This window comes from Manis pentadactyla, chromosome 16, assembly GCF_030020395.1.
Source record: "Manis pentadactyla isolate mManPen7 chromosome 16, mManPen7.hap1, whole genome shotgun sequence".
Lineage (NCBI taxonomy): Eukaryota > Metazoa > Chordata > Mammalia > Pholidota > Manidae > Manis > Manis pentadactyla.
In genome coordinates this window covers 69,504,692-69,529,595 of record NC_080034.1, presented here as the reverse complement: position 1 = coordinate 69,529,595, position 24,904 = coordinate 69,504,692, and the positions used below count along the sequence as shown (strand labels likewise).

General features: G+C 39.5%; 1 protein-coding gene across 3 annotated transcripts in view; it reads left to right on the top strand.

Moving 5' to 3' along the window:
* Window positions 1–24,904, top strand: part of MYLK4 (myosin light chain kinase family member 4) — a 109,924-nt gene that overhangs the window by 3,838 nt on the left and 81,182 nt on the right. The window contains exons 1-2 of one of the 3 annotated variants that reach the window (XM_036888745.2): window positions 16,240–16,431; window positions 17,729–17,999. In XM_036888745.2, the coding sequence (XP_036744640.2) occupies window positions 17,841–17,999 (159 nt within the window). In that variant the 5' untranslated portion in view covers window positions 16,240–16,431; window positions 17,729–17,840. Of the gene's footprint in view, window positions 1–16,239; window positions 16,432–17,728; window positions 18,000–21,360; window positions 21,759–24,904 lie in introns of those variants that run through there. The other 2 variants (XM_057494345.1, XM_057494344.1) reach the window with 2 other exon arrangements.

The window sequence follows — 24,904 nt, the reverse complement described above, 5'->3', positions numbered from 1 at the left end:
GAGGTTAGAGTCACGTGGAGGTCGTGCCATGTGAGTTCATGTGCTCGAGTGCGGTACCGAAACTCCTCGGTATAGGCAGTCGGATTGGCAGACTATGAGCCCAGGCGTTTTTCTATCTGAGACAGGTCTCCCAGGGAGAAGGGGACAATCCTTCAGCGCCAGCCACTTCCCGAAGGCGGGCTGATAGCTGGGCCTGGGATCTAGTGACCGGAGGGCTGGCCCAGTTAGGAGGCGGCTTAGGCATATAAGATGGTGGTGGGCTGGGGGTAGGAGGCGATGTAGGAGAAGGACAGGATGGCGTCGACGACAGAAGAGGGGGGTATAACGTGTGGGTGGCAGGAGTAAGGCCGGAAATAGAGGAGTTAGATGTGACGTCAGTAGGACTGGAGGCGGGTGGGGGAAGGGAATTGACTGAACTTGGCAGGACTGAAGTGGAAGACAAAGGAGGAATTAAAGATGGCGGTTTGGAGGTGGGGGGCGGGGGGCAGCCAGATAGGGGAGAGGTGATACGGGAGATGACACAGGGGTAGGCACGGTAGAGGCCTGAACGGAAGAGGCTTGGGCACCGGAGGCCGAATAAGGAGGGGCTTGGGGAGGGGCAGACGGTTGAGGAGAAGGACACGGGGGAGACGGGGAAGGAGGGGTAGGGGCTGGAGGGGGGAGGCCGAGGTCCTCCGGGGGATCTGCAAAGGAAGATTCCGGCGCAGTGACAGGTTGGTAGCCCCTATTGGGGGACTTGGCCAGGAGGACCTGGGCCGAGGAACACTTACCACGGAGGTCTGGGCGGGAGCACAATGCCCCAAAAGGCCTGGACATAGGGAACCTCGGACCGTTTCCCAGTCTGGTGACAATGGTTGCTGAGATCGGTGAGGAGGCCAAAATCAGAAGTTCCCTCGGGAGGCCAGCGAGACTGGTTATCCAGAGGATACTGGGGCCAGGCCCGCGAACCAAGGAAGATCGGCTTCCGTTTACGGATGTCCTCGGATAAGCCCAGAGTGGTGAGATGGGAAGTGAGACACCTCAGTGGGGTCTGTGCCTCAGGTTGTGAGTGCTGGCTTCCCATGACGACCTCCTCTGTCCCCAGGTCCCTAAACGAGCAGGTCTAGCGTCCCGGATCCGCTCCTGTTAGGGACGGGAAAAACAGGCTTGGTGATCCGGAGATAGGGACGTCTCCACTATGCCAGAGGGGCATCCGGACACGGCCGCGATTTTGGACCGGGCACCCTGCGGAGGGTAGGTGGAAGGAGCAGGGAAGACGAGGGACCCACCAAGTTGTCTGAGGCCCTGGGATCAGGTCCTGTTCCGGAGAGAGGTCCCGGGTCGGGAGAGGATGGTGTGGAGCCCGCTGGGGCCCCACACCATCCTCCCGGGTTTCGGCACCAAGTGTAAGGTAAATGAAACCAGACCAGGCAAGCGGCAACAAAGGAGCCCCAAAAAATTTATTAGCGCAATCCCGGGCGAGGTTCACCGGTCAGCGTATCCACGGGCCAGGGAAGTCGCGCCCAGCAGGAGGGGTGGCAGGCTTATCCAGGGAGCTGGGAGAGGCCTGAGGGTATTGTAAACAGAACTAATCGGCCGGTGTAGGTGTTGTAATCACCGATGATTGGTCACGCTGGGTTGCTGGGGAGAGAGTACTGCGACGTGTTCTAGGCGGGACCTGTGGCTAGGGACCTTCTGTTGAATCATTTGGGTGACATTCGCTGTTCTCTTCCTTACTTGGCTCGAGTCGGGTTCCTCCAGTGAGACCCGTCCCTTCCTCCGGTACCTCCAGTCTTACAAGGTTTATGTATTACCTAAGACCCTGTAAATTAAACCAACAAATGACAGATTAAGAAGAGAAAAACAAATTTATTAACAGGTATAGTGCACGTATTCATGGGAGTACTTAGTGAGGAATTTGGGCTTGCATCTTAACAAAAGAGCAGTACATTTGTAGAGGATGACAAGACAGTGGAAAAGGACTTCGAGTGTCCAGGGTGGCAACCTGTGGAAGACATATATATGAAGGAACAAAGGGAAGACAAGGGCTAGTTAGTAAAGTTCATTGTTACGGAGATTCCTCTGGTGCCATCTCTGTCTGGGCTGATAAGGGTCTAGAGTTGTCTCTCATGATTAACTTCTGTCCTTCCTGGTAAAGTGGGTAGGAAGGGACACCTCTGCAAATCTTGCTTTTAGGCAAATAGTGGGAGAGCAAGAGTTTTTCTTGTATCTGCTGCTGCTTAATTGCCTTCAGCTCAAAATAATTCTTATGACAAAGTGGTATATTTTCGTGTGACATATTCTGCTACCTTTCATGTTCTAGAGATGCCCTCAAACCAGGTTTTGAAGGAAATTTTTACCAAATATGTAAATATAAACTTAAATTTTTTAAAGAAATGACACATGCTTATGGAAAAATCTACTCAGATCATCATTATTAATATTTTAGTACCTCTTCCAAGTCTTTAAAAATGCACTTCAAGATTACACTGTTCATTTACATATAAACGTAATTTTATATCTTTCTTTATTGTTGCCTAATACGGATTTTCAAAACTATTGATTGTAATGGGAAAATATTCATTATGTAATATGGAATAAAAATTGGAAGATATAAAACTAATTATACAGTATAATCCTATTTTCTTTTTATACATGTGCTTTGCTCAGATATATGTTATATATATATGAAAAAGTAAGAAAAAGGAGAAGGAAAAAATATGAGTAAATGACAAAATTCTCCATATACATATACACATTTTACTCCCATGATTATGCACATTAAAATTGAGCTGTTTGAATGTACTTACTGTGAGGTGAAAATGGCACTAGATTCCGACTTCAAGAATCTGGGCTTGCACTGGCCACAGTGTGACCTTGTGCAAGCCACTTAACTTCTCAGACTGTTTTCAAATCTAAAAGAGGAACAGTGTTGCCTACCTCACATTCTGTTTTAAGAATTTAGTGATCTTATGGATGTAGAAGTGTTCAGAATAGTGCCTGTCACAGAGTAAGCCCTCTACTCTTTCTCCTATGTTCTAGCTCATTCTGTCTGAAGTTCAAAGTTTTCTCCACTAGATGGTGATGGCAGAAAAATGAATAAACCATTTCAGATTTTTCTAACCAAATTTTACTTTCTTTTTAAATCAGCACACATGCAAATAAATTTAAACTCTATTATAAGGTTTAAAGAAATGAGATCAATGTAAAGCAATAAAATCTTAAATTAAAAAAAATTTCACCTTTAATACCTCACTGCTGAATTGTTTTCAACTGGCTTTGGCACTTTGCTTGGAACAGTGTAATCACCTACTCTGTCCTCCTTCCTCAGTATGCAGATGATGTATTCAGTGGGTGACTCAAATAAGCCCTCTCTTCTGAGGCCACAAGTAAAGTCTCAGTCTGGTTGCAGTGTCTAACCACAGGTATATAATAATCCTCCTTGTATTGAACCTCCAGGTATCATCTTGCACCCTCATGTTCATGCCCATGTTAATTTTGAGTACAGTTAATCCCACCACAAAACACATCCCTGACATTTTTAGTCACCACCCTAAAAGTTAGCCCTATAGTTATTTGTTCCCCTTCCTGCTCTGTGACTACTGTCTCCTAACCCAATCTCATGCTCCTTTTTTTTGGACTTTCCTCTGTATCCTCAAAATCTATGCCACATGTCTTATTAACTTTATTTTATTAAATAGCATACATTTTCTTGCTATAGTAATAGGACCATATAATATACTGACCACACATATACAATATAGTGATTTGACAATGATATACATTACAAAATGCTCACCATGATCTGTCACCATACAAAGTTATTACAATATTATTGACTTCATTCCCTAAGCTTGCTGTACTTTCATCCTGAAGACTTATTTTATAGTTTGAAGTTTGTACTTCTTTATCCCCTTCACCTATTTCTTAGTGAGACCTTTTAATTGTCCTATTTTTCTTGTTGGTCTTATTGGTATAAAAGAAATGCATTGAGTTTTATTAATTTATTTCATATTTGGCCTTTTTAGGGGAACTCTTTTATTAGTTTTAAATGATTTTCAATAGACTCTTACATTGTAAAAAGTATACATTTATCTGTACTTTGTCTCCAGTTCCTGACACAAAGCTTCAAAACCCTTGGAATTTCCTGAGCAAAAGAAGAGCCATTATTATGACAATGAGGTTACTCCTGGTGGGTTCCTAGATAGCTTCAGAATGGGAACTAGTCACTAGAAAGACCAAGCACATAACTGGAGGCTTGGAGCTGCAGACCAGCCATCCCTGGTGAGGAGTGGGGAATTGGAGATTGAGTTCAGTCACATGGCCTGTGATTTAACCAGTCATGCTCTTATAATAAACCCCCAATAAAAGCTCCGGACACCAAGCCTCAGTGGAGCTTCATCACTGGTGAACACACTGATGGGCAGAGAGGGTGATAAACCCTATCTCCATGGGACACCCCAGACCTTTCATTATTATGTGTATCATTTATTTGAAAACTGTAATCATAGGCAGAATACCTCCAAGGAGTTCTGATAATATGTTCTTGTGAATTATCAAACCTGAGGGAGTAATGGAAACCCCAAATTTTAGTTGGTTGGTCAGGAGTACAGCTGGTCCCTACGACAAGGCTGGTGTCTGAAGTGAGGGCAGCCTTGTGCAGGACTTTGCCCTTAACCTGTGGGGTCTGATGCAACTGATACTAACTCCGGTTCACTGGTGTCAGAATTTAATTGAATTACAGGACACCAGTCAGTGTCAGAGCAATATTTTTGCTTCTTCCCCTCCAATACATTTATCTATTATTTTGTTTTCTTTTTGAATTGCACTGGCCAGTACTAGGTATTATTAAATTAGGAGAAAGCAGGTCTCTTTTATCTTACAAAGTGAAATGTGAAGTGACATAAGCTAAATTCTTCAGTCCCTGATTTTAAAAACACTTCTAGTAAAATATAGAAAGATATCTTCCTGGCATGATGGATTTTCCTTTTTTTGGCCTCAAACTAGCAGCCATTATTATGTTTAATGGTAAAAACACTCAATATATTCTTCTTACACCTGAATATCTTACTCCCTTACCTTTGAGTACCTTTTTATCCCTTTACTATATCTGGGTTACTATTCACTCTTCAGTTTAAATAAATCCTGTTAACCTACCCTGACTCTCCAGGCTGCTTTGGTGCCCTTTGCCATATGCTTATTTGACACCTTGTTTGTCGCTTATGATAGATTCCTCATAGTATTATAATTACACAGTCACATGTCTGTTTCAACTCCTGCCTCCAGCTTCCATCATAGGATGAGTTTTTCACCTTGAACCCTCAGTACCAGACCCCATGCCTAAAATGTAGTGGGCACTGGGAGTGTGAATGGTATCAGCGAATAAAAACTATCAGGTAGACTTGAAGTACAGGCTTTTTTCCCTTTAAGGTTTACATTTGGATTTGGAGCACCCTGTTTCTTCCAGAAAAACCACCTGAATGGGGCTTTTGGTTATGGAAAGTTTAGATGAAGACTTTCTGCTGGCATGGTAATATTTAAAGAACCCATACCCCAAAAAAGATACTTTTTTTTGGAGATGAGAATAATGCAGTCACCTAGGGACAATGGAGGATTGCCACTGGGGAGAAAGACTGGGATGATTTTGGTAGAGATAGATTTTTATTTGAAGAAAGAAGAGAATGTGGAAGATATGCCATGGCATCTATTTATTTCTTGTCCATCAAAACTAATTTGAAACCTTATGGGGAAAGGGCTGAAGACCAGCAAGTGAACAAACTGTTTATGAGGAACTGGGAATTCTGAGCATATGTGGTGCTGCTTTGGGATCTAGAAGACCCAGCAGCACTGAGTTGGAGAGAAGGCCATATTCTCTAGGTTTGCTCTGTCCCCTGAGGATGGACAGATAAGGAGCACCTGCAGGTCGCACCCATGGCACAGACCTTGGTGTTCACACCATGGGCACCATCAGCAGTGCCAGTGTCAGGCTTCCTCAGGAAGAGTCACAAGTAGTGGCTTTCACTAAGCAGGGCCAGTAGGACCCTCAGACACAACATGATGCCAACAGAATGGTTTGTAGCATATTTAAGAACTCTTTGAGGAATTCCCAGGAGTAAATAGGGATATATTGGGAGCTGCTGTGGGACTGGTAGGCAGTGTGAAGAAGAACCTCAGGGACATTGTTGAAAGACAACAAAAACTAATGTGAAAGTCAACAAATGTTCCTGTCAACACTGAATAAACAAAAGAGAAGAGATGAACATTGCCTACTACCTTACACCACAGGGAAAAATTAATTCAAGATGGATCATAAGTCTTAGTATAAAGCTTCTACTGGGTAACAGAAGAATATCTTCATGACTTCAGAGTAGACAAAGATTTCTTAGGACACAAATATCACTAGTCATTAAAAAAATTTATGTGTAAACTGGGCTCATGGAAATTTATAATCATTTGCTTTTCAAAAGATATCTTTAGGAAATAGAAGCCATTGACTGAGAGAAAATATTTGCAATGCATATCTGCACTGGACTTTTATCCAGAATATACAAACACAAATAATTATTATAACTCAGTAATAAGAAAAAAACCACCCCAGTTTTTAAATGGTCAAAAGGTATAAGAAAACATTTCACAAAAAAAGATAAATGAACAGCCAAAAGGTGTAAAGGATTGTCTTGCCTGGGGGTTTCAGCCCTGGCTAAGTTCCCTGTGGATTTGGTGAGACCAAGAAATGACAATGGAATATTCTTGGGGTAAAAGGGTTTATACCTGGCTTTATTTTCCTGGCAGTAGGTTGAGCACTAGAACCACGTCTGTATCCAGCAGTCTGCAGGTCCATAATCCACCTCCAGCCCTGCCTTCACCCAGAGCACTGGGCAGAGCTCTTTATACGGTGACTCAGTCAATAATAGCTTATTGCCTATGGCTGTGGGAGCAGTAGCCTAAGAGTAGGCCAATTACATCATCAAGCAGTTTAGGGTCAGGTGAGGATCCTGGCCTTAGGAACTTCCATTTTCTCCACAGGGTATACAAGAGGTATATTTTTAAAAGATACATTAAAAAGATATACAAAAGGTATATTTGTGACTTGTATATCCTGCATATATATGGGCAAAAGGTTTAAAAGAACACTAAATAAAAGAAGATATGTGAATAGCCAAAAAATATGTGAAACATGCACAGGGAAATGCAAATTAAAGCCACAGTGAGATGCCACTACACTCCCTGTAGAATGACAGAAAGTACAAAAGACTGACAATAGTAAATGTTGCTTTTGGTGAAGTAAAACCTTCACCCAAATGTTGCTGTTGGTAAAGACAATGAACAATCAAAATTCCCATGCATCTCATGAGAGTATAAAACAGTACAGCCATTTGGGAAAATCATTTGGCATTTTTCTCAAAAAAATGAAACACACACTTGCCACATGACCCAGCAATTCTGCTCCTGGGGAGAAATGAAACCCAAGAGAAATGAAAACATGTCTACAACATGACTTGTATGCAAATGGTTATAGCAGCTTTATTCATAATAGCCCCTAAATGGAAACACTCCAAATGCTCATTAACAGATGAATGGAATAACAAATTTTGGAGTTCTACTCAGTAAAAATGACATTCAGTAAAAATAAACTACCAATGCACACAAGATAGATAAATCTTAGAAACACTATACTGAATAAAAGAAGACAGACACAAAAAAGTATATATTGTGTGATTCTAGTTATGTGAATTCTGGACCAGGCAAAACTAATCTGTAATGATGGAAATCATATCAATGGCTATCTGGGGTGGGGGTGGGGTGGGGATTATTGATAGTGACAGGATATGAGGGATTTGGGGGGCTAGTGATAGAAATGTACATATTGATTGAGGAGATGGGTATACAGGTGCATACATTTATCAAAACTCATCAAACTGTACCCTTAAAATGGGTGCAGTTTATTTATACAAATTTTATCTCAAAGGTTGAGTTTAAAAAACACAATGAGATATCCCATTTCATGCCCATGAAAATGACTGAAATTAAAATGTCCAACAATACCAAATGTTGGTGAGGGTAGTAGAACAACTGGAATTCTCGTACATTGCTGGTCCATTGCTGCTGGAACCATAAGATGGTACAATGAAAAACTTGCTGGTTTCTTATGGAATTAAACATGTACTACCCTATGACTCAGCAATTGTACTCCTAGGTATTTAGGCAAAATAAATGAAAACGTATCTACAAAAAAGACTTGTAGAAGAATGCTTGTAGAAGCTTTATTCATAATAGCAAAAAATAAACAAAAGAACCCAAAAAGCCACAACCAAAACCCAAAAAGCTAGAAACAAAGTCAATCTGTAGGCAAAGGGATAAACAACCATGGTCTATTCATTCACTGAAATACTAGACTATAGTAGAATGAACTACTGATATATGCAACAATATTCATGATTCTCATAAATATTATGTTGAGTAGAAGAGGTCAGACCCAAAAGACCACAAGCTACGATTCCATGACAGAAAGTTCAAGAATAGCAAGACTTAGGCAATGAAGGTGTTAGAAATCAGAAGGGTGGTTGTCTCTGAGAATGGGGGAATTGGCTAAAAGGGGGCACAATTGGATGGTGGTTAATTGGGTGCACACATTTCTCAAAACCCAGAGAACTGTATAGTACTTAAGATCTGTGCTCTCCACTGTAAGCAAATTTTATCTCAATTAAAAAAAATTAACATAAAGTGTTTCTATTTCCAAAAATGGCAGCTGGCCAATTCAGATCAGCACCCCTGGTGAAAACAACTAGAAATGCTGAATTAAAGATTTAAAAATCCTCTTAAAAGTATCAAAGACTTGATAAAAATAGTAAGGAACTGCCAGGCAGAAATTCAAGGAAATTCTAATCCAAAGAGGCAAGAGGGAGCTGAGCACTTTGTTCCTTTTGACCCAAGGGATTGTGCCAATTCTGCCAAACTTGGGCTTGGATGTGGGTGGCTTCATGGGGCAAGGGTGACAACAGTAGTGTACCCATGCTGAGGCATCTAACAGACCTTCCTCCACTAAGCTGGCACCCAAAAGAGTAACACCCTGACCAAGGTAAACCAGAAGTAAATCAATCTACCACAGCGACTCCTGGGAGACTGTGGGGAGGGTTGCTTGGCCCTGAGCAAGAGCAGGGAGGCAAAAATGCCCCAGTGCCTGTCTCTGGGTGGCATGCCTGGGGGCTCAGCCCCGTGGGGCTGGCTATGACTGCTGGTTTTGCAATCACCTGGGTGGACCTTCAGGCCACAAATTTGTTAGGTCCTGGGCTTCTGAGAAATGCTCCTAGGGTTTGGCGGAAGGAGAAGGAGATCATTCCTAGAGGAAGAAACACATTCTGGGTAACAACAAAGAAGTTCAAAATGGAAAAAAAATATTTTGAGCTAAATGATACAGGAATATGACATATAAAAACTTGTAAGGTGTGAGAGAATATTTAGAGAGAAATTTATAGCCTTAAATGCATGTATTTTAATAGAAGGGAGGCTGAAAACCCAATGACTTTTTACAAAAGGGAAATTGTGGACTAGTCTTAATAACCATTAGACGCAAAAATCCTAAAAAAAAATTTTTTTTACAAACCTCATCCAGAAATATATGATTAGGATAATACATAATAACAAGCTGAGTTATTCCAGAAACACAAGGTTGATTTTACACTAGAAGGTCAATCATGTAATTCACATTATTGGATTAAAGTAGAAAATCATGCAATCATCTCAAAAGATGCAAAAAAAAAAAAGCATTTAATAAAATATAACATTCATTCGTGAATTAAGAACTCTTAGGAAACTAGGAATAAAAGGGAATATTCTTAATATGATTATGGGAATCCACAAAAATCTTAGGGCAAACATTGATCTTAAGGGTAAAATGGATGCCTTTTTTCCATTTCTATACTGCGTCTGTGGTTATTGACTTCTTGGCTTTCTTTCTTTCCAATACTAAATGGCCTTATTTCTTTCTCTTAACTTATAAGGCGTTCTAGGGAGAAAGTATTTGCAGTACACATTACTATCAAGCCTGTATTTATAAGATAAAAAATTATCAAAAAGTAATTAAATTTAATCAATACTAATGAAATATATTAAAAACTCCTACATAGAAATAAGAATAATGATAGAAAATTTAATAAAAAATGAGCAAAGAACTTCATCCTGTACTTAAAAAAAGACAACAACCAAAGGACATGTATATATATAAACTCAATCCTTTAGGAAACAAAGGAATGTAATTTAAATTTAAAGAATGATAGATTATTGCACATCTACTAGATTAGTAAAAAAGTATTGTTAAAGATTTGGAGCAACAACATTTTTACAGTGCTGGTGAGGGTCTATATTGGTACTGAAATGTACATTATGAATGTACAATAATGTTCACACAAATCCCAAGCTGGAAGTAGCCAAAATGTCCATCAATAATAGGATATATGCATCAATTTTGTAATATTTATATGATCAATATTGCATAATAATGAAAACTAACAAAGATAGCTATCCACAATAATGCGATGAACTAGACAAAGTCAATTTTAACTGAACAAAAGACAAAATATTACAAATAGTTTAAATACACAGACATAGAAATCCCAAACCAGCAAAACAAAGCTATATATTTAGAGTCTTTCCAGAAACTGGAAAGAAAATTCAGAAAATTATTATAAAAAAAGCCAGCTTAGTGGTTAGTTCAAGGGGGAACACAGAATAATGGGATTTTGTGGTGCTGGCAGTATTCTAGTTCTAGTGATGGCTTTATGGATATTTATTATTATTTCTTAAACTGTACTTTCAGTTTTGTGTATTTTCTATATGTATATACTCCAATGAAAGAACAAACGCATTTAAAATTAATGTGACCTCATTTTGCAGCCATAGGGTGGGAAGGCTCTGACTTAGAATAACAGTAAGTGATCTTGCACTATGGCTTGAGAAAACTGAAATGCTTGGGAATATTTTTTCTCAGAATTTAGGCTCTGTATTTTTCATCTGATGATATCTTATTTTTTTATGAGATTTGGTAACATCAACATCAACAATATTGCCAATGATAATCGTAAAGGCTGTGATTTATTAAGTCCTAATGCATCAGTTATTTTTAATCTCACTTATTTTATCTCAATGACCCCATAAGGAAGATGTCATAATCTTCATTTAATAGATGAAAAAACTGAGCAACTGTTCTGAGTTTACACAGCTAGTAAATCTCAAAAGCAAGCCCAAGCTATTTGTTTTCAAGGCCCGTGTTTTCCACACTAGGCTAGTCTTTTTATTATGGGACTTATAAATTTATTTTAATGGTAATTTTTCAAATTAAAAAGGAAATGCATGTTTATTTAATAAAAATTGGTAACTCTGGAAAAGCACAAAACATAATTCCCATTCCTACTCTAGAGATAACCATTGTTAATATTTGACATAGTGACCTCATCTGTTTTTCTAAATATGTATCTATGTGTATTATCATCTGAGTATCTATTGATAGAATATTTTTTTGTAGTCAAAATTGGGATCTTCCTGCATATACTATTCTATAATCAGCTCTTTCGCCCCACTACCACCATTTTTTTCTTATACTGTTAAATATTCTACACATGACTTAATGGAAGCATAATACGCTTTCTTATATGGTATCTAGTCAATCATCTTATTTTAGATACAATAAATAATGTCATCATGAATAACTTCAAAGATAATATTTTGTGTACTACTCTATTTCTTTGGGGCAAAATTGTTTGAAACTCAATTGTGGGGTTAAAGGGCATGGCCAGATTGCCTTCCATAAAGATTAGAGCAACTTGACATTCCAATCAGAAGCGGATGAGAGTGTCCATCACTCGATGCCCTCCCAGGCTTCATTTACACTGAAAATGTTTCCCATACAAGAGCTGGGACTTATGATACCATTTTACCATTTTACCATTTTACCTGCTGCTGTGGTCCTTTTATGCCAAAACATTTCAGTACTTTTGAAAGGATAAAACCTAAGAACTTATCATGAGCCCTTATGTAATAGTCAAATTTATTTTTTACCTGGAAATACAACTTTTATAGCAATCATAGGAATTCCTATTTCTTTAATAGGAAATAGCATATCCCTGAGAGTATGTGAAACTTTCACCCATCTCCCCATCAGCCACTGGCACCTTCTCTACTTCAGTACTTTTCCCTATGGAAAATTTCTGTCCTGAACCCTTACCCTCTTGGGAAAAGCAGGCCAACATTTGTTCAGAAGAGCATGACTTGGGCTTTGCACTTCTGTAATTTCATGCCTTGTGCCTTGTTACTATCATAAGCTGCTTCTAGCTCCTGAAATTCACTTCCAATTTCAAAGGTAGAAAAACATTCCCAAGAACATAAACATAAAAATACCCTTTCTCTAATACTAAAATCTAAAAAAGTGATGGTTCATGCTATAGAGTGAAATTTTGAAAAATTGGGCATGAACACTCCAGGATTTCTTCTAGTTGTTTAGAGTAGATAGAAAAGTTGCATCAATTTTACCTTGTAGCAAGCATTTTATTTTGTTCCTTCACTTTCAGGCATAAAGAATTCATGGGTAGGATACACATATATGGAGTGGGGGAAGGGACAGAAGGAATCTTATGGTGTTGGGTTGGAATTAGAAATACAAGAACTCATGATTAAAAAAAAAATTGTGTTTCCCAGCTCTGCCCACCGAAAGGACTAGAAGCAATGACATCCCAGTAGCAAAGAATACTCCCGTTGCTCTGGTCTTGACTTCTAAACTATTCTTCTTGAAAGGAACCAGGGCTCCTGTGAGAAATGGTAAGTTCTAGAAATTGGGCAGGAAAAGCCACCAATTGTGACATTCTGAGGGGGATAAAATATCACTTATGTGGTTTTTTTCATGCCCAAGGTTTACCTGTTTCCAAACATAAAGAAATAATCAGGCAATTCAAGTTGAGAGACATTTTATGAAGAAACTGGTCTTGAGTCTCCAAAAATATCAATGTCATGAAAGCTTAAAGAAGACTAGGTGATTGTTCCTTGAATAAATAAAAAGGGCCTAAAAAGACATGGTGTTATGCGATTTTTGATTGGATCCTGTTTATGTGAAACTGTCTTTAGTCTCAGGAGACATGCTAATGTACCTAAGTATAAAATTTCATGAGCTCTGTAACTTTCAGAAAAGAGAGAGAGAAACAGCAAATACGGAAAATCTTAACATTTAATGAATCTACATAAAGGGTATATGGATATTCATTGTATGTTTCATGCAAATTCTCGGTAGATTTTAAGTTTAAAAAAAAACCAGAAAGAAGAAAAAATATTGACAAAAATTATATGAAAGTCATGAGCTTTGGAAATTTATGAATTTATGAGTAATATTTGCAAATGTACTTTGTTCCTATTAAATATCACATGTGTTGTTTTCTAAACAAGGTATTAACTCAGTGACCTGTATTTACATTTTACAAGAAAGTAAATAAGGATATAATTAAATGAACAAATTGTGCAACCATCATAGAAGTAATGAACTAAAAGACTTAGTATTTCTGAAGGACATTGGTTTTAAATGGCCCCAACTGTATTTTTAATCTAGTTTTTTAAACCTTCCTATTTTACTTTCACTTTTTATTACACAAAATTTAGCTACTTACTCACCATCACTTGGAAATTCCAAGGGTCTAATATCGAACTGGGTTCTAATCAAGTCAGGACATTCCGCCATATCACTATCCTTCTTGCTGAAGTATCCTATCTCCGAGCAGAAAATGAGGCACAGAAATTAGTTTTAAATTACCACTCATTTTTCTATTAATTCCAAAGTCATACACTATGTGGCATTCATGGCAGGAAAAGAAGAGAGTGAGAGTCTTAACTCTTTCCCTCTCACCACTTCCTCTTCCTTTTCTTTGGCCTCTGGTGACCCCTCAAGTGTGGGGCATAATTTATGTCTCCTTGGTTCCCAGTCTTGGTTACCTGGAACAGCTGGCTACAAACTGTTCAGGAATTTTTTTTTCCTTCTTTTAATAGGTTCACTTTTTATTAATTGCATTAATAGGGTTTTTTTTTCTTACTTTATTGAAATATAATTTGCATATCATAAAACTCACCTAATCTTGAATGCACAATTCAGCAATGGCTTAGGAAACATAAGTTGCAGTCTCATCCCCACAGGACAATTTCTTAAACATCTCCACCACCCTCATGCGATTTGTTTCACTTAGTCCCTATTCCTAATCTCAGCTCCAGGCAACCAGTAACCTACATTCCATGATTTATAGATCTGCCTTTTCCCGATATTTCATTCAAGTGGAACTATGCAGTACGTGGTCTTTGTTTCTGACTTTTTCACTTAGCACTTTTGTCAACCGGGCACAATGTTTTTGTTTACCCAAGTTATAAGGAAGATCAGTACTTCATTCCTTTTCATTATTGAGTAGTATTATTGTGCCTGGAGCTATCTCTATGTGGTGAGTCACACATTTATATCCCCAACTGGACCTCTTCTCTGAAGTCCAAATTTCTGTCTCACAGCCTATTCAACTTGAATGTTCCACGGACCTGTCAAGCACTGAGTTCCTGACTTTCCCCCCCAAACCTGTTCCTCTCAGGCTTCTCCATCTCAGCTAAGGACAATTCCCTCCTTCAAGGGCTCAGGAAAAGGTTTGGGAAGTCTTACTTGTCTACCATCTTTCTTTCACCCCCACAATATAATCCATCACCAATCCCAGTGGCTTTAAATGGAATATGAAGTCTTGGATGGGATTCTGACATAGGAAAAGGGCATCAGGGAAAAACTCATAAAATTTGAATAAAGTGTGGAGTTTAGTTACTAACAATGTATCAGCATTGGTTTTTTAATTGTGACAAGTGGACCATATCAATGTAATGTGTTAAAAATAAGTGAAGTTGGGTTCAGAGCAGGAGGAAACTCTCTGTGCCATCTTTTCACTTTTTACCGTTCCTGTAGATTTAAAACTACTCTAATATAAAATACTAATTGAGGGAAAAACAAAGCAAAGGAGCAGATTCTGTTGGTTCTGGCTCATTGGAGCCTATGGCTGGTTTGCTGGAGCTGAAGGAATGGAAAGTCTGATTCTGTCGTCTGGAAAGTCTGGGTGGACAGTCCAGTCACAGCAGCAGGGGGCCGTACATGGTATTTCCTTTGTGGGGAGGATTTGCTACTTTTTCAGTGTTTCATTATTCTAAGAAACATTGGTAACCTCAAATCGGTTCAGTCTTTTCATAACAAACTTATTAAATAATTTACTTTAACAAATACATAATTTTTTCACTTACTCTGCCTGAAGAACAGTTCTCTAATCCTAGAAAAATAGTCAAAGTTCTGCTTTTTAAACACTTTGCTATAATTCTTTATGTGCTACTCAAAATAGAAACATGTATTTTTACTTGATACAGAATACATGGATTTGAATTAAAAATAAGACACACACACACACACACACACACACACACACACACCCTCTTTTTGAAAGGCAAGAAAGCCCTAGGGACTGCGGTGGGGTGGGAAATGAAGTCAGCCAAGTCAGACAATAGAAATAAGATTGTCTATATTCTCAGTTCTATTTTCTAAGCAACCAAGGTTTTAAGCCACTTAAATAAATCTAGGAAAACACTACTGCTAGAATCAGGCAGGTGGGTCGTTTGCTAGATTCTCTTTTCTTTGCCTGTCACAGAAAACTAGTGGGAATGTCATGGTGTTGTTTGTAAGAAGAGTTTATGAAAATTCATTCCCATTCTTTGCAGCCCTGTGGACATGTGTATGTTCGGCCTTTCCCTATAGCTATAAACAGCTGAAGATACTGCAAATAATTTTAAGGCCTGAGAAAATTAAAACTTGCTAAGTGCTTTTAGAAGACTTCTTATATTCTACCTGGATATGTTCAAAGTGTGAGAAGAATAAGCAAAGGTGGCTGTGAGTTCCAACCCAGAGTTCTCCCCGCTGGGAATGAGGAGTTAAATAATCACGAGTCTAAAAGGGCAGGAACGCGGGGCATTTGATTGCCAAAGACAAATGCAGCTTGTGAATTCTGAGAGGATTGCCACACTGAAAAGAAGAAAAAGTGAAGGTGATATTTCATCCACTGTTTCCAGTTCATCCTTTCCTTACCTGACCTTTGAAATGGAGCCATTGGCCTTGAAAAGCCTGATGTCTAAACTTAATATCTTCCCCATAAGACTAAGAAGGCAACAGCTGAGCAACATGAGATCAAGGACCATATTAATTTAAACAGGGGCTCAAAGTGGCATTAGAGAGAGAGGATACTTCCTTTCATAGAGGACACTTGTCTTTTCAGAAGACTGACACTTACTGAGAGCAAAGAGTTTTATCAGAGAACTGTGCTGTCATTCTGAACTCTACAAAACTTCCCTTTCTCTGCTGGAACTTTTAGTCTACACTTGGAGTGGTCCAAACCCTAGGATGTCCTCCTATAAATGGTAATTAAATCTGTTTTAAAAAAATGTTAGAACCTCTCAAACCTCTTTCTCCTTCTTTCTGTGTTGCCTTAAATAACCAGTTGTACCCAACTCCAAGTAGAGCTTAACATTTAATATTTCTTTGCAAAATTATTATATCTTGGACCTATGCTTTTGTTTTAATATGTTAATTTTTATGTGGCTTCCTGATCCAACTTAAGTACCATCTATAATTACACAGTATATTTTAGTCATAGTTTGCCTTAGAAATAGCTATGCATCTATCTTATGATTTTTTTCTCATTTGAAAGAATGCTAATAATGATCATAATGGATCTTAAAGAGCTCTGATTGATACTTTGTACATTTTAATGTGTCTGAATATAAGATCTTTATGTCGCTAAGTATAATTTTATGGAGCATTGAATTTTAACTAATTTGGGACTCATGGTATCATTTTACTATAGGAGTTGAGCAAATGAAAGATGGAGTTTTATGGAGATAATTGACAAAAAGGTGTAAGAAGCAATCTTCAGAAAATCTCCATCAGGGAGTGTCAGGAGTTGGCTTTGTGAACCTGACACAAATTCAAATCTGTCTCCCCCAACCTCAGATAATCAAGTGATGTATAGATACATATCTGTGTGTAGATCTCTAGCATCAGAGCAGTATTAATGCATACTACTCAGTCTTAAGGAAGTATTTCAAGGAAAGCATGAGGATTTGAACTTGGTACCCAGCTGTTACTGAAGATGCAAAGAAAGGTTTCTAAGTATCTCACTGACAAGAGTGGGCTGTAAGGAAACAAATTTCTTTAAAAAAATAAACAGCAAACATTTGAAGGAGCTGGCAGAGAAGAGCTCTGGAAATGGTTCATTTGGTGGCGTCTGCTCCCCAAAGGGGGGCAAAATTCCCAGGGGAAGCATGAGAGACCCCATTACACAGGGAGCCCTTTCATTGGAGGAGCAAAACCTACAATCCCAGTTAAATCCAAAGAAACTTTATATTCTATATTTAAACTGGCTACTTGATATCAATCTTATTTTATGCAATGAGGGAAATATCTATCTAATCGCCCAATGAAACTGAAGCTTGTTTCAAACTGTTTGCTTTTGTAGGAAAAACTGGGGGAAAAACACCATTTTTCCTTTCCAAGTTCCAGCATTTGAATTTCAATATTAATATTAACATCTCTCTTCCTAATTTTGTACCCTCTATCCAGTTTAAATAGGAGAGACTTCAACATTCCCCCTGGTCACTCTCCAAAAAAATCAAATGAGTGAGTAAGTGATGAGAACTTTGTTTCCTTTCCTCACAGTCAAGAGAAAGGCACACTCAAAAGTCACGACTGCATCTTGATTTACAAATCCGAGGCAGAGGAGGATTAAAAACACACTCCAGACCGTGACTTATTCATACTCACCACCAAGATGCTAAAAGTGAAGAGGCTGGAAGAAATCAGCACTTGTTACAATAGTAACCGGCTGGAGAAAATGGCCTTTTTACAGTGCATGGAAAAGGTTGAGAAAGTGAAATGTTTCCTGGAAGAAAGTTCTAGTGAACAGGATTCAAGATCTGGAGAGAATGAGGTAATTATGTGCTAATTTAGTGTCCTAAAATGTATCAGTTCCACTTTATCTCTTCTCACATGATCAATAAATATAGCCATTTACTAGACTCTCTTCAAATTCTAATCTGTCACTGGTGTGCAGAATTTATGAACGTTGATGAACAGGCAAACTTCCATTTTGTTTCACTGAAGATCATGTGTTGTAATTATGTAACTGAGTTTGGTAAGTAATTAGAAGGCTTTTGAATATGCATCTCTACTGGCAGGCTACTCCATACTGTGGCTAGTGGTTTAAAAGTCATGAAAACAAACTTATAGACACACACATATCTTAAAAAGAATCACTTAAAAGGATGGCTTTGGGGATGAAATTCAGAGAAGCACTGTGGAGGACACAATTGCTCTGCAGAAGGAGCGCCCCATTTCCTCAAGACCTTGAGACCCTCATAGCAGAGCTGTTGACAGGACAGGTAAGCCTTGCCTGATGCCCTCCTGTGCCCTCATTTGTTCAAAAGAAGGCCCTGAGCCTGATTCTGGCTGCTTGATTTTTGGCAAGTTACTCAGTCAAGGGGCTACTTCCTCTGAATAAGGGGACGATGGCTGGGACAACACTCCTGAAGCACCTAGCAGGGTCTGTTGCCATGGAAAGCATTCAGTGAGTGCGAGCCAGCAACAGCCTCCCTGGCCCCTGGCCACGTGGCAGTGCAGCCCCCTGCCCAGCATGGCCTCCCAGCATTTTGCCCAGGCCTGTGTTCTAACATGTGTGGTTGTTTTGAATGTGTTTGTCTCCCTTGTCAGAGAACGCTCCCCTCGGGTCACTCCACATTGTTTTCTTAGTTGCTTTCCTGGTAACTGGCAGGTAGTAGACATCACAGATGTTTGCAGGACAGACGAATCTACTTACGTGAACTCTGCATTCTGGTTGAAGGCTGGGGATCACTATTTTTAATAATCAGAGCAAGTTCAGGAAACTTCCCTCTTTGTCCAGCTACTGTTCTGAGAAACGCTGTTCATAAAAGAAGTGCACTTTGGATGAATCTGCCGGGAGAAGAAATGAATTGCGTGGAAACTTAGGTGTTTTGAGACCTCCACTTTCCTCTGAGTTTGTATCTTGTTCTATATACACAAAGAAGAAATTTCCACAAGGCAAAATTAAAGTCAGATATGAAAGACTTCTTCTTTAGGGGTGTTTGGGATACAGACAACAGAAGGATTTCTTTTATCTGGTTACTAATTTCTGTAGGACAGGGAAGATGAAAATTCTTCTTGGATAACTTTGAAATGACCCACTACCTGTAATAGTTGATATGATTTTGATTATTTTTCCAGTATTCGTTTTCTCTGTGATATAATTTTTATAAGTAGCAACATCTTTAAAGAGTGAGATGGTGCTAAGCAGAAACATAAACATTTTTAGGAAGAATCATTTTTTGTGATAAACTGCTCCAAAATGTTAGAAATCAAATGATTTGTTAGCTAAATATTTTAGACCATTTTTGAGGGAAAGACTGAGAATGTTGCTCCGCAGAAACCCTAAAGGAACCTTCTTTGCAATTAGTCTGATATGCCCCATGTAACCTGTGCCTCCCGGCCTTGGTCTTGGAGTAGATGCTGTGCAGGTCGCAGGAATGACTAGTAGCCCAATGGGTGCCATTCAGTTTCTTTGTAAATGGCAAAGCGCCCAGGGAAGTCAGCAATAAATTTCCCTGTCTGTCCCTCTTGCCCTGGGCGCATGAAGAGGAGGCACAGAGCTCTGCTCCAGTCGGGGCCTGCCAAGTCCACTGTGCTGGGGTTCCTGGCTTGTCTGGCGTGGGTACCAGAGTAGCCAGCAGGCCTTGGCAGTACGTGGTGGAGAGAGCCGGCAGCTCAGATGTCTTCAGGTATGACACAGAGCGAGAGAGACATGTCTCTGTCTTCTGCTGGGGCCACAGTAAATCTTTATGATACCAGTCTTTTCTCTCCAGGAATTATAAAAAAAAAAAAGCTTGCCATAATTTTCTGTACTTACTCACCTTTCTCTTTTACCCCTTCTCTCTTGGAGAAGATTAACATGGCTAATCATAGAAACCCGCACTGAGGAACACTGGAAAGAATTTACTCTGAATTTCAGACACTAACAATGTGGAAGCCTTGTTTTGAAGGCCTGAAGGGCAGTTTCTTCTAGAAGAGTCTTTACTCACCCAACAGGGAAACATTATCTAACAATTTAACAAGTTATGTTTGTTTTCACAATTTGGAAAAGTTCAGATTATTTTTTCTTTTCCTTTTCTTAACCATGTTTTTCTGTTTCACTTAGTTTTTAACTATTTTCTTCTCTTTTACTTTATCTTTTGGTGAATTTATTAAATACCACATATCCTCTTTTTACTATATTTTGTTCCTTTTATTTTTCTACTTCCCTTTTTCTGTTTTCTAATGACTTTTTTCATTCTATTATATTCTAAAGGGTGTTAATATCACTTAAATAGTGTAGAAAAAAGCTTTCAGTGGATATGCCATAATAAACCAGATTGAAGCCTACATAATATGGTGTTGAAATCAAGTAAAACTTTAAAAAATTAACCTGGCACATATGAGTGATGAGCTTAATAGCTGCTGTGTGAATATCGTTAATTCAAAATTATAATCAGTACCACTCTTACACAATCAAACCCAGGCCTTCTTCTTTTGTTAGTTCTCTATTACCTATATAAATAGCCCCCTGCTGAATTTCTTTCATATTTCATTAACAATTCGCTTACTGAGAGACTTCGGAGCCAGGTACTGCTCTCAGATCCCTGGAGTTCTGGTCCCCCATCCGATTCTGTATTCCTGTGCCCGTTCACTGTACATCTCCCTGCTCTGCTGGCCCAGGGCTGTCTCTGCCAGCCTCCTTGCTCTTTGGTTTCCCCCCCACCTTCCTGCACAGCCCTGGTTACCTAGCGTCTACCCAAAAGGCATGGTCCCAGCCAGGGGAGAAAGGGAAAGCCGTGGGGTGGGCCCTCACAGCGCCTGGAATGTTTAAATGCCTGGTACAAATGCTCCAAAGACCAAACAAAGCAAAATATTTATTAGCAGGATGTGAATAGGATAGGGTGGGTTGGAGCAGAGTGTGGCGCTCACTATTTTGACTACAGGCGGTGGGTGGTGTTTCCTGAACAACCACTGTGGAATTGGGCTATCAGTAGTGTTCGTAATAATTATAACTTAGGTCTCAAAATAGCATAGCTGAGGGTGGAGGGTTTGTGATTTTTAGAGTCACATTTCCCCACCTCCGTCTCCTTGCTCCTCACCGATAAGGCTAGGAGACAGCTTCCTGGCAGTGGCCCAACAGATGCCAGTTTCTGTAGTGCTAATTGCCCTTGAACTGGGGACAAGTGCCTTCATGTGGGTGTCACTTGTCACCAGCAGGTCTCTCTCTGCCCTGCACCTGTTTCAGACCATCATATTTTTCCTTTTAAAGAGGCAGATTATCTGTTGATTGTGTAACTGGACACATCTCTAGCCAGACCCTGCAAGAACCCTTTGCTGCAACCCAGCAACGCCTGCTCCTCAGATCCTAGCTCGTAGCAAGCACGTGCTTGGAAACGTGCTTGTGCTGGACTGGGGGCAGGAAGGAGCTCATAAGCCAAGCGACTTCTACAGCTTCCCCCAGAGAATGGACTTACCACTTAGACGAAAAGACATATGGATTGTAGGTAGTGTGTGCCTTATCTCGTCTTCCTTACTCTGGCGTGTGCTCCAGTCCGTGATGACACGGGGAGGTCACAGACAGGCTCCTGCTCTTGAGGACACACAGGTAGTAACATCATTTTTAACTAAAACAGATTCAGTTTGCTGTTCTGTTTGAGTGTTTCCAGCCGGAGAGTGGTGCTTGCCAAAGGAGATGGAATGCATGCCCTGTCTTAATCCTTGCCTTAGGCAGGGTAGGGATAATAATAGTGGCATGTGGCACATTTCAATGCTTCAAACACTTGCAGCAACTTTCAGGGAACTTTGAAGCAGCCATTCCTGGTACATATTAAGGTGGGCAATCTATTTTTGTTTGTGAGAGATAAAAACAATGTCAACATCTCTTCATTCTTCTACTTTCTTATATGACTTAATCATGAAAATAAAATAATACAAAAGTAAAACTTCTCTTCCCAGTATTAAGAAGTCTGTGGCAAAAACAGTATCTGAAGGATAATTTCCTCTTCTGAGAAAGTTATCTAGCACAGCCTTCTATGCTTTTTCCTTTGTGGTGTTGCCTGACAATGCCATTCACATGATACTGTAGCTATTCCAGGAATGGAATTCAGTTAGGAAATTAGCAGAAATCTGAAAGAAGAGAAGTAATTCAGACTCTGTGGATTTAGCACTTCCCAAGAGAGGTACTTGTATCTGGGAAAGTAGCTTTCCACATATTTCATTCTTTTATCAATTTTAGCATAGGATAAATTGTTTTTAAAACCATATTTAGAGGATTCTAAGACAGTTTAGAATACATTATAGAAAACAGTCTGAGCCCTTGTCCCTAGAGGAAGTGGATTTACAGAGGTCTTGCTCACCTTTTGTTCTTTATCATCAACTCCCTTCCCCAGACTTGAGGCTTTTTTCCCCCTAGTGCAATCTTAATACCACAGTTGTATTGTATACCTGTTTATGTATTATAGGTATATCTGGGCTTTAAAAGTGAAAAGTAAGATTTTTTTTCATCCCTCCTAAAGAACCAGTTTTTATATTCTTGGGGTGATATTACTCCCATTGAGATAGCATTATTTACAGTTAAAAGAGATTTCTCCAGGGGAGCTGGACAATAAATCCCTATGTTTGTATACAAATGTCTTATTTATGTCTTGTTCAACAAGGAACCATCAACTCAGCATTTTGGTGGTTAGAGGATTGGAAAGCTCTGGGAGTCACGCTTTGATAATGGCCTGAGGCTTTCCAGGGGACCCTGACACCGGGGGTATTTCTGGGACCATCAGATTCACTTTCAGGGGAATTACCAGACCTTGAAATGTTTTTCATCTGATCTACTTTAGCTTAGAACAGGGTAAAAGAGATGAGAGAAAGATGGATAGACAGGAACAGACTTTTTTGTAAAGTAAGACGTCATAAAGCATTACGAGTCTCTTTAGGTCTGACCTAACATCATGGTTAGGTCTGCGTTTCCAGACTTGGTCACTGTTGTCCAGACATTAATCATTTTTGGCTGTTAAATTTCCTATGGGAAATATTCTCAGGGCTTTTCTTGTACATATGGAAAAGAACGAGTTATTCACCCAGGCTATGAGAATGTAGTCTCCATAGCATTTCCCAGTGAGAAGCCCAGCAAGACATGGGCTAGTTAGGAGTGTTGTGGGTGTGGATGTTTAAAAGTTTTTGCAGCTTTTTCACTGTAAAGAAAATGTCTCTTATATCAGATTTTACAACATATTTTATAGCCTTTCCCCACTGCTAATGATTATTTAGAAATGTGGGCAACTTACTGTCTTAGAAACTTCTACAAACCCAACAGGTTTTTAGGAACTGTCTTGTATAGGGACATGAGAGAATCTTATTTGTGATACTAATGTGATCTGTCTCCTTTCAGGACATAGAATAATTGAAAAGTTTTCGCAGTGTACTTGGTGTAGATATCTGCCCATGTGAAGTTCTGGGTGTCCTGAACTAAACACACAGATAAGTCATATTTATAGTTGTGTCTTATCCAGTTCTCAGAATTTATAATAGTTTTATGCCACTTGGTGTAATAGGAGAAAAATACCTTATTTTCTCTCTCTAAAAGTTAAAGCAATATAGTAAAACCCATAAATATCACAAACCAAATCTGTATTCCTAAGAAAATGCTTAACACACCTGATGACACAATTCTTAAATACAATTGACCCAGCTATGTCCTTGTCTACTTACCTAAAATATTATTTTTGTAAAAAGCACATTTTTCCATAGTGTTTCCCAGACTTCAATTTTTTTCCACATACCACCTTAATACTTCTACTATATCTACATGCTACTTTTACTTCTATTAATATTTTCACATGTCAAATCATTGAAGAAAATTTTAGCAAAAGCAATAATAGAGTGGAATCATGTTTTATTCTAGAGCATATGCTTATTCTAGATTTTCTAGTACACAATAACGCACATGACATCTAAATCTTCTAAGTGATTTTGTTAGCTTACAACCTAAACATCACTCTAAATCCCTAGCAATGAAGTAATCCCAAGTCAGCCTCTGGAAGCCTGGACACCATTGCTATTTCTAGGTTTTTTCCTGGGCCATTTGGCACTGTCAGCTCTATTTCTCATTTCTGCCCACCATGTAGTGACAGTGGCATGGATCAGGGAAACTGGTGGTAAGCAGACAGCAGTGTAGAGGAGATCTAAAGTCTTTTTCTCTAGTTAGCAGATAAATGGAAAAACAATGGTAAGTAAAGTTTATTTGGTGCTTTTTATGTGCCTGACCCATGTCCTCCTTACTGTCACCCTCGAGGTCCCATCAGAAAGCAGAACTGAGACAAGAGCACGTATGTAGACTGCTTGTTCTGGGTATTGACTCAGGAAATAGGAGTGGAGGTGAGGAGTGTGAAACAGGGAAGGAGAGAAGCCCCGACAGGTGGCGTTGCAAGCTGACTGCTGCCGGGCAGGATAACTTCAGAGCTGTCCACCCACAGGACTGGGCGGGGATATTAATCCATAGAGTGCGATCCCCGCTGCTCAGGAGCTGTCCCATGGCGTGCTTAACGTTTGGCACTTTCTGTTGCATGTGGGTGAATGCTGGTTCTCTTGGGGGTCCCAGGCAGCACTTCAATCTTATTTAGACCTTTTGCTTAGGGAAAGGTGTCTGATTTGCTAGTCCACTGACTGTAAAAATGATTGTTCTTTGGGTACCAGCACAAGCCTGCAGTACAATCCATGGCTCCTGGCTTCATCCACTTGGGGGCGCTGATGAGCACA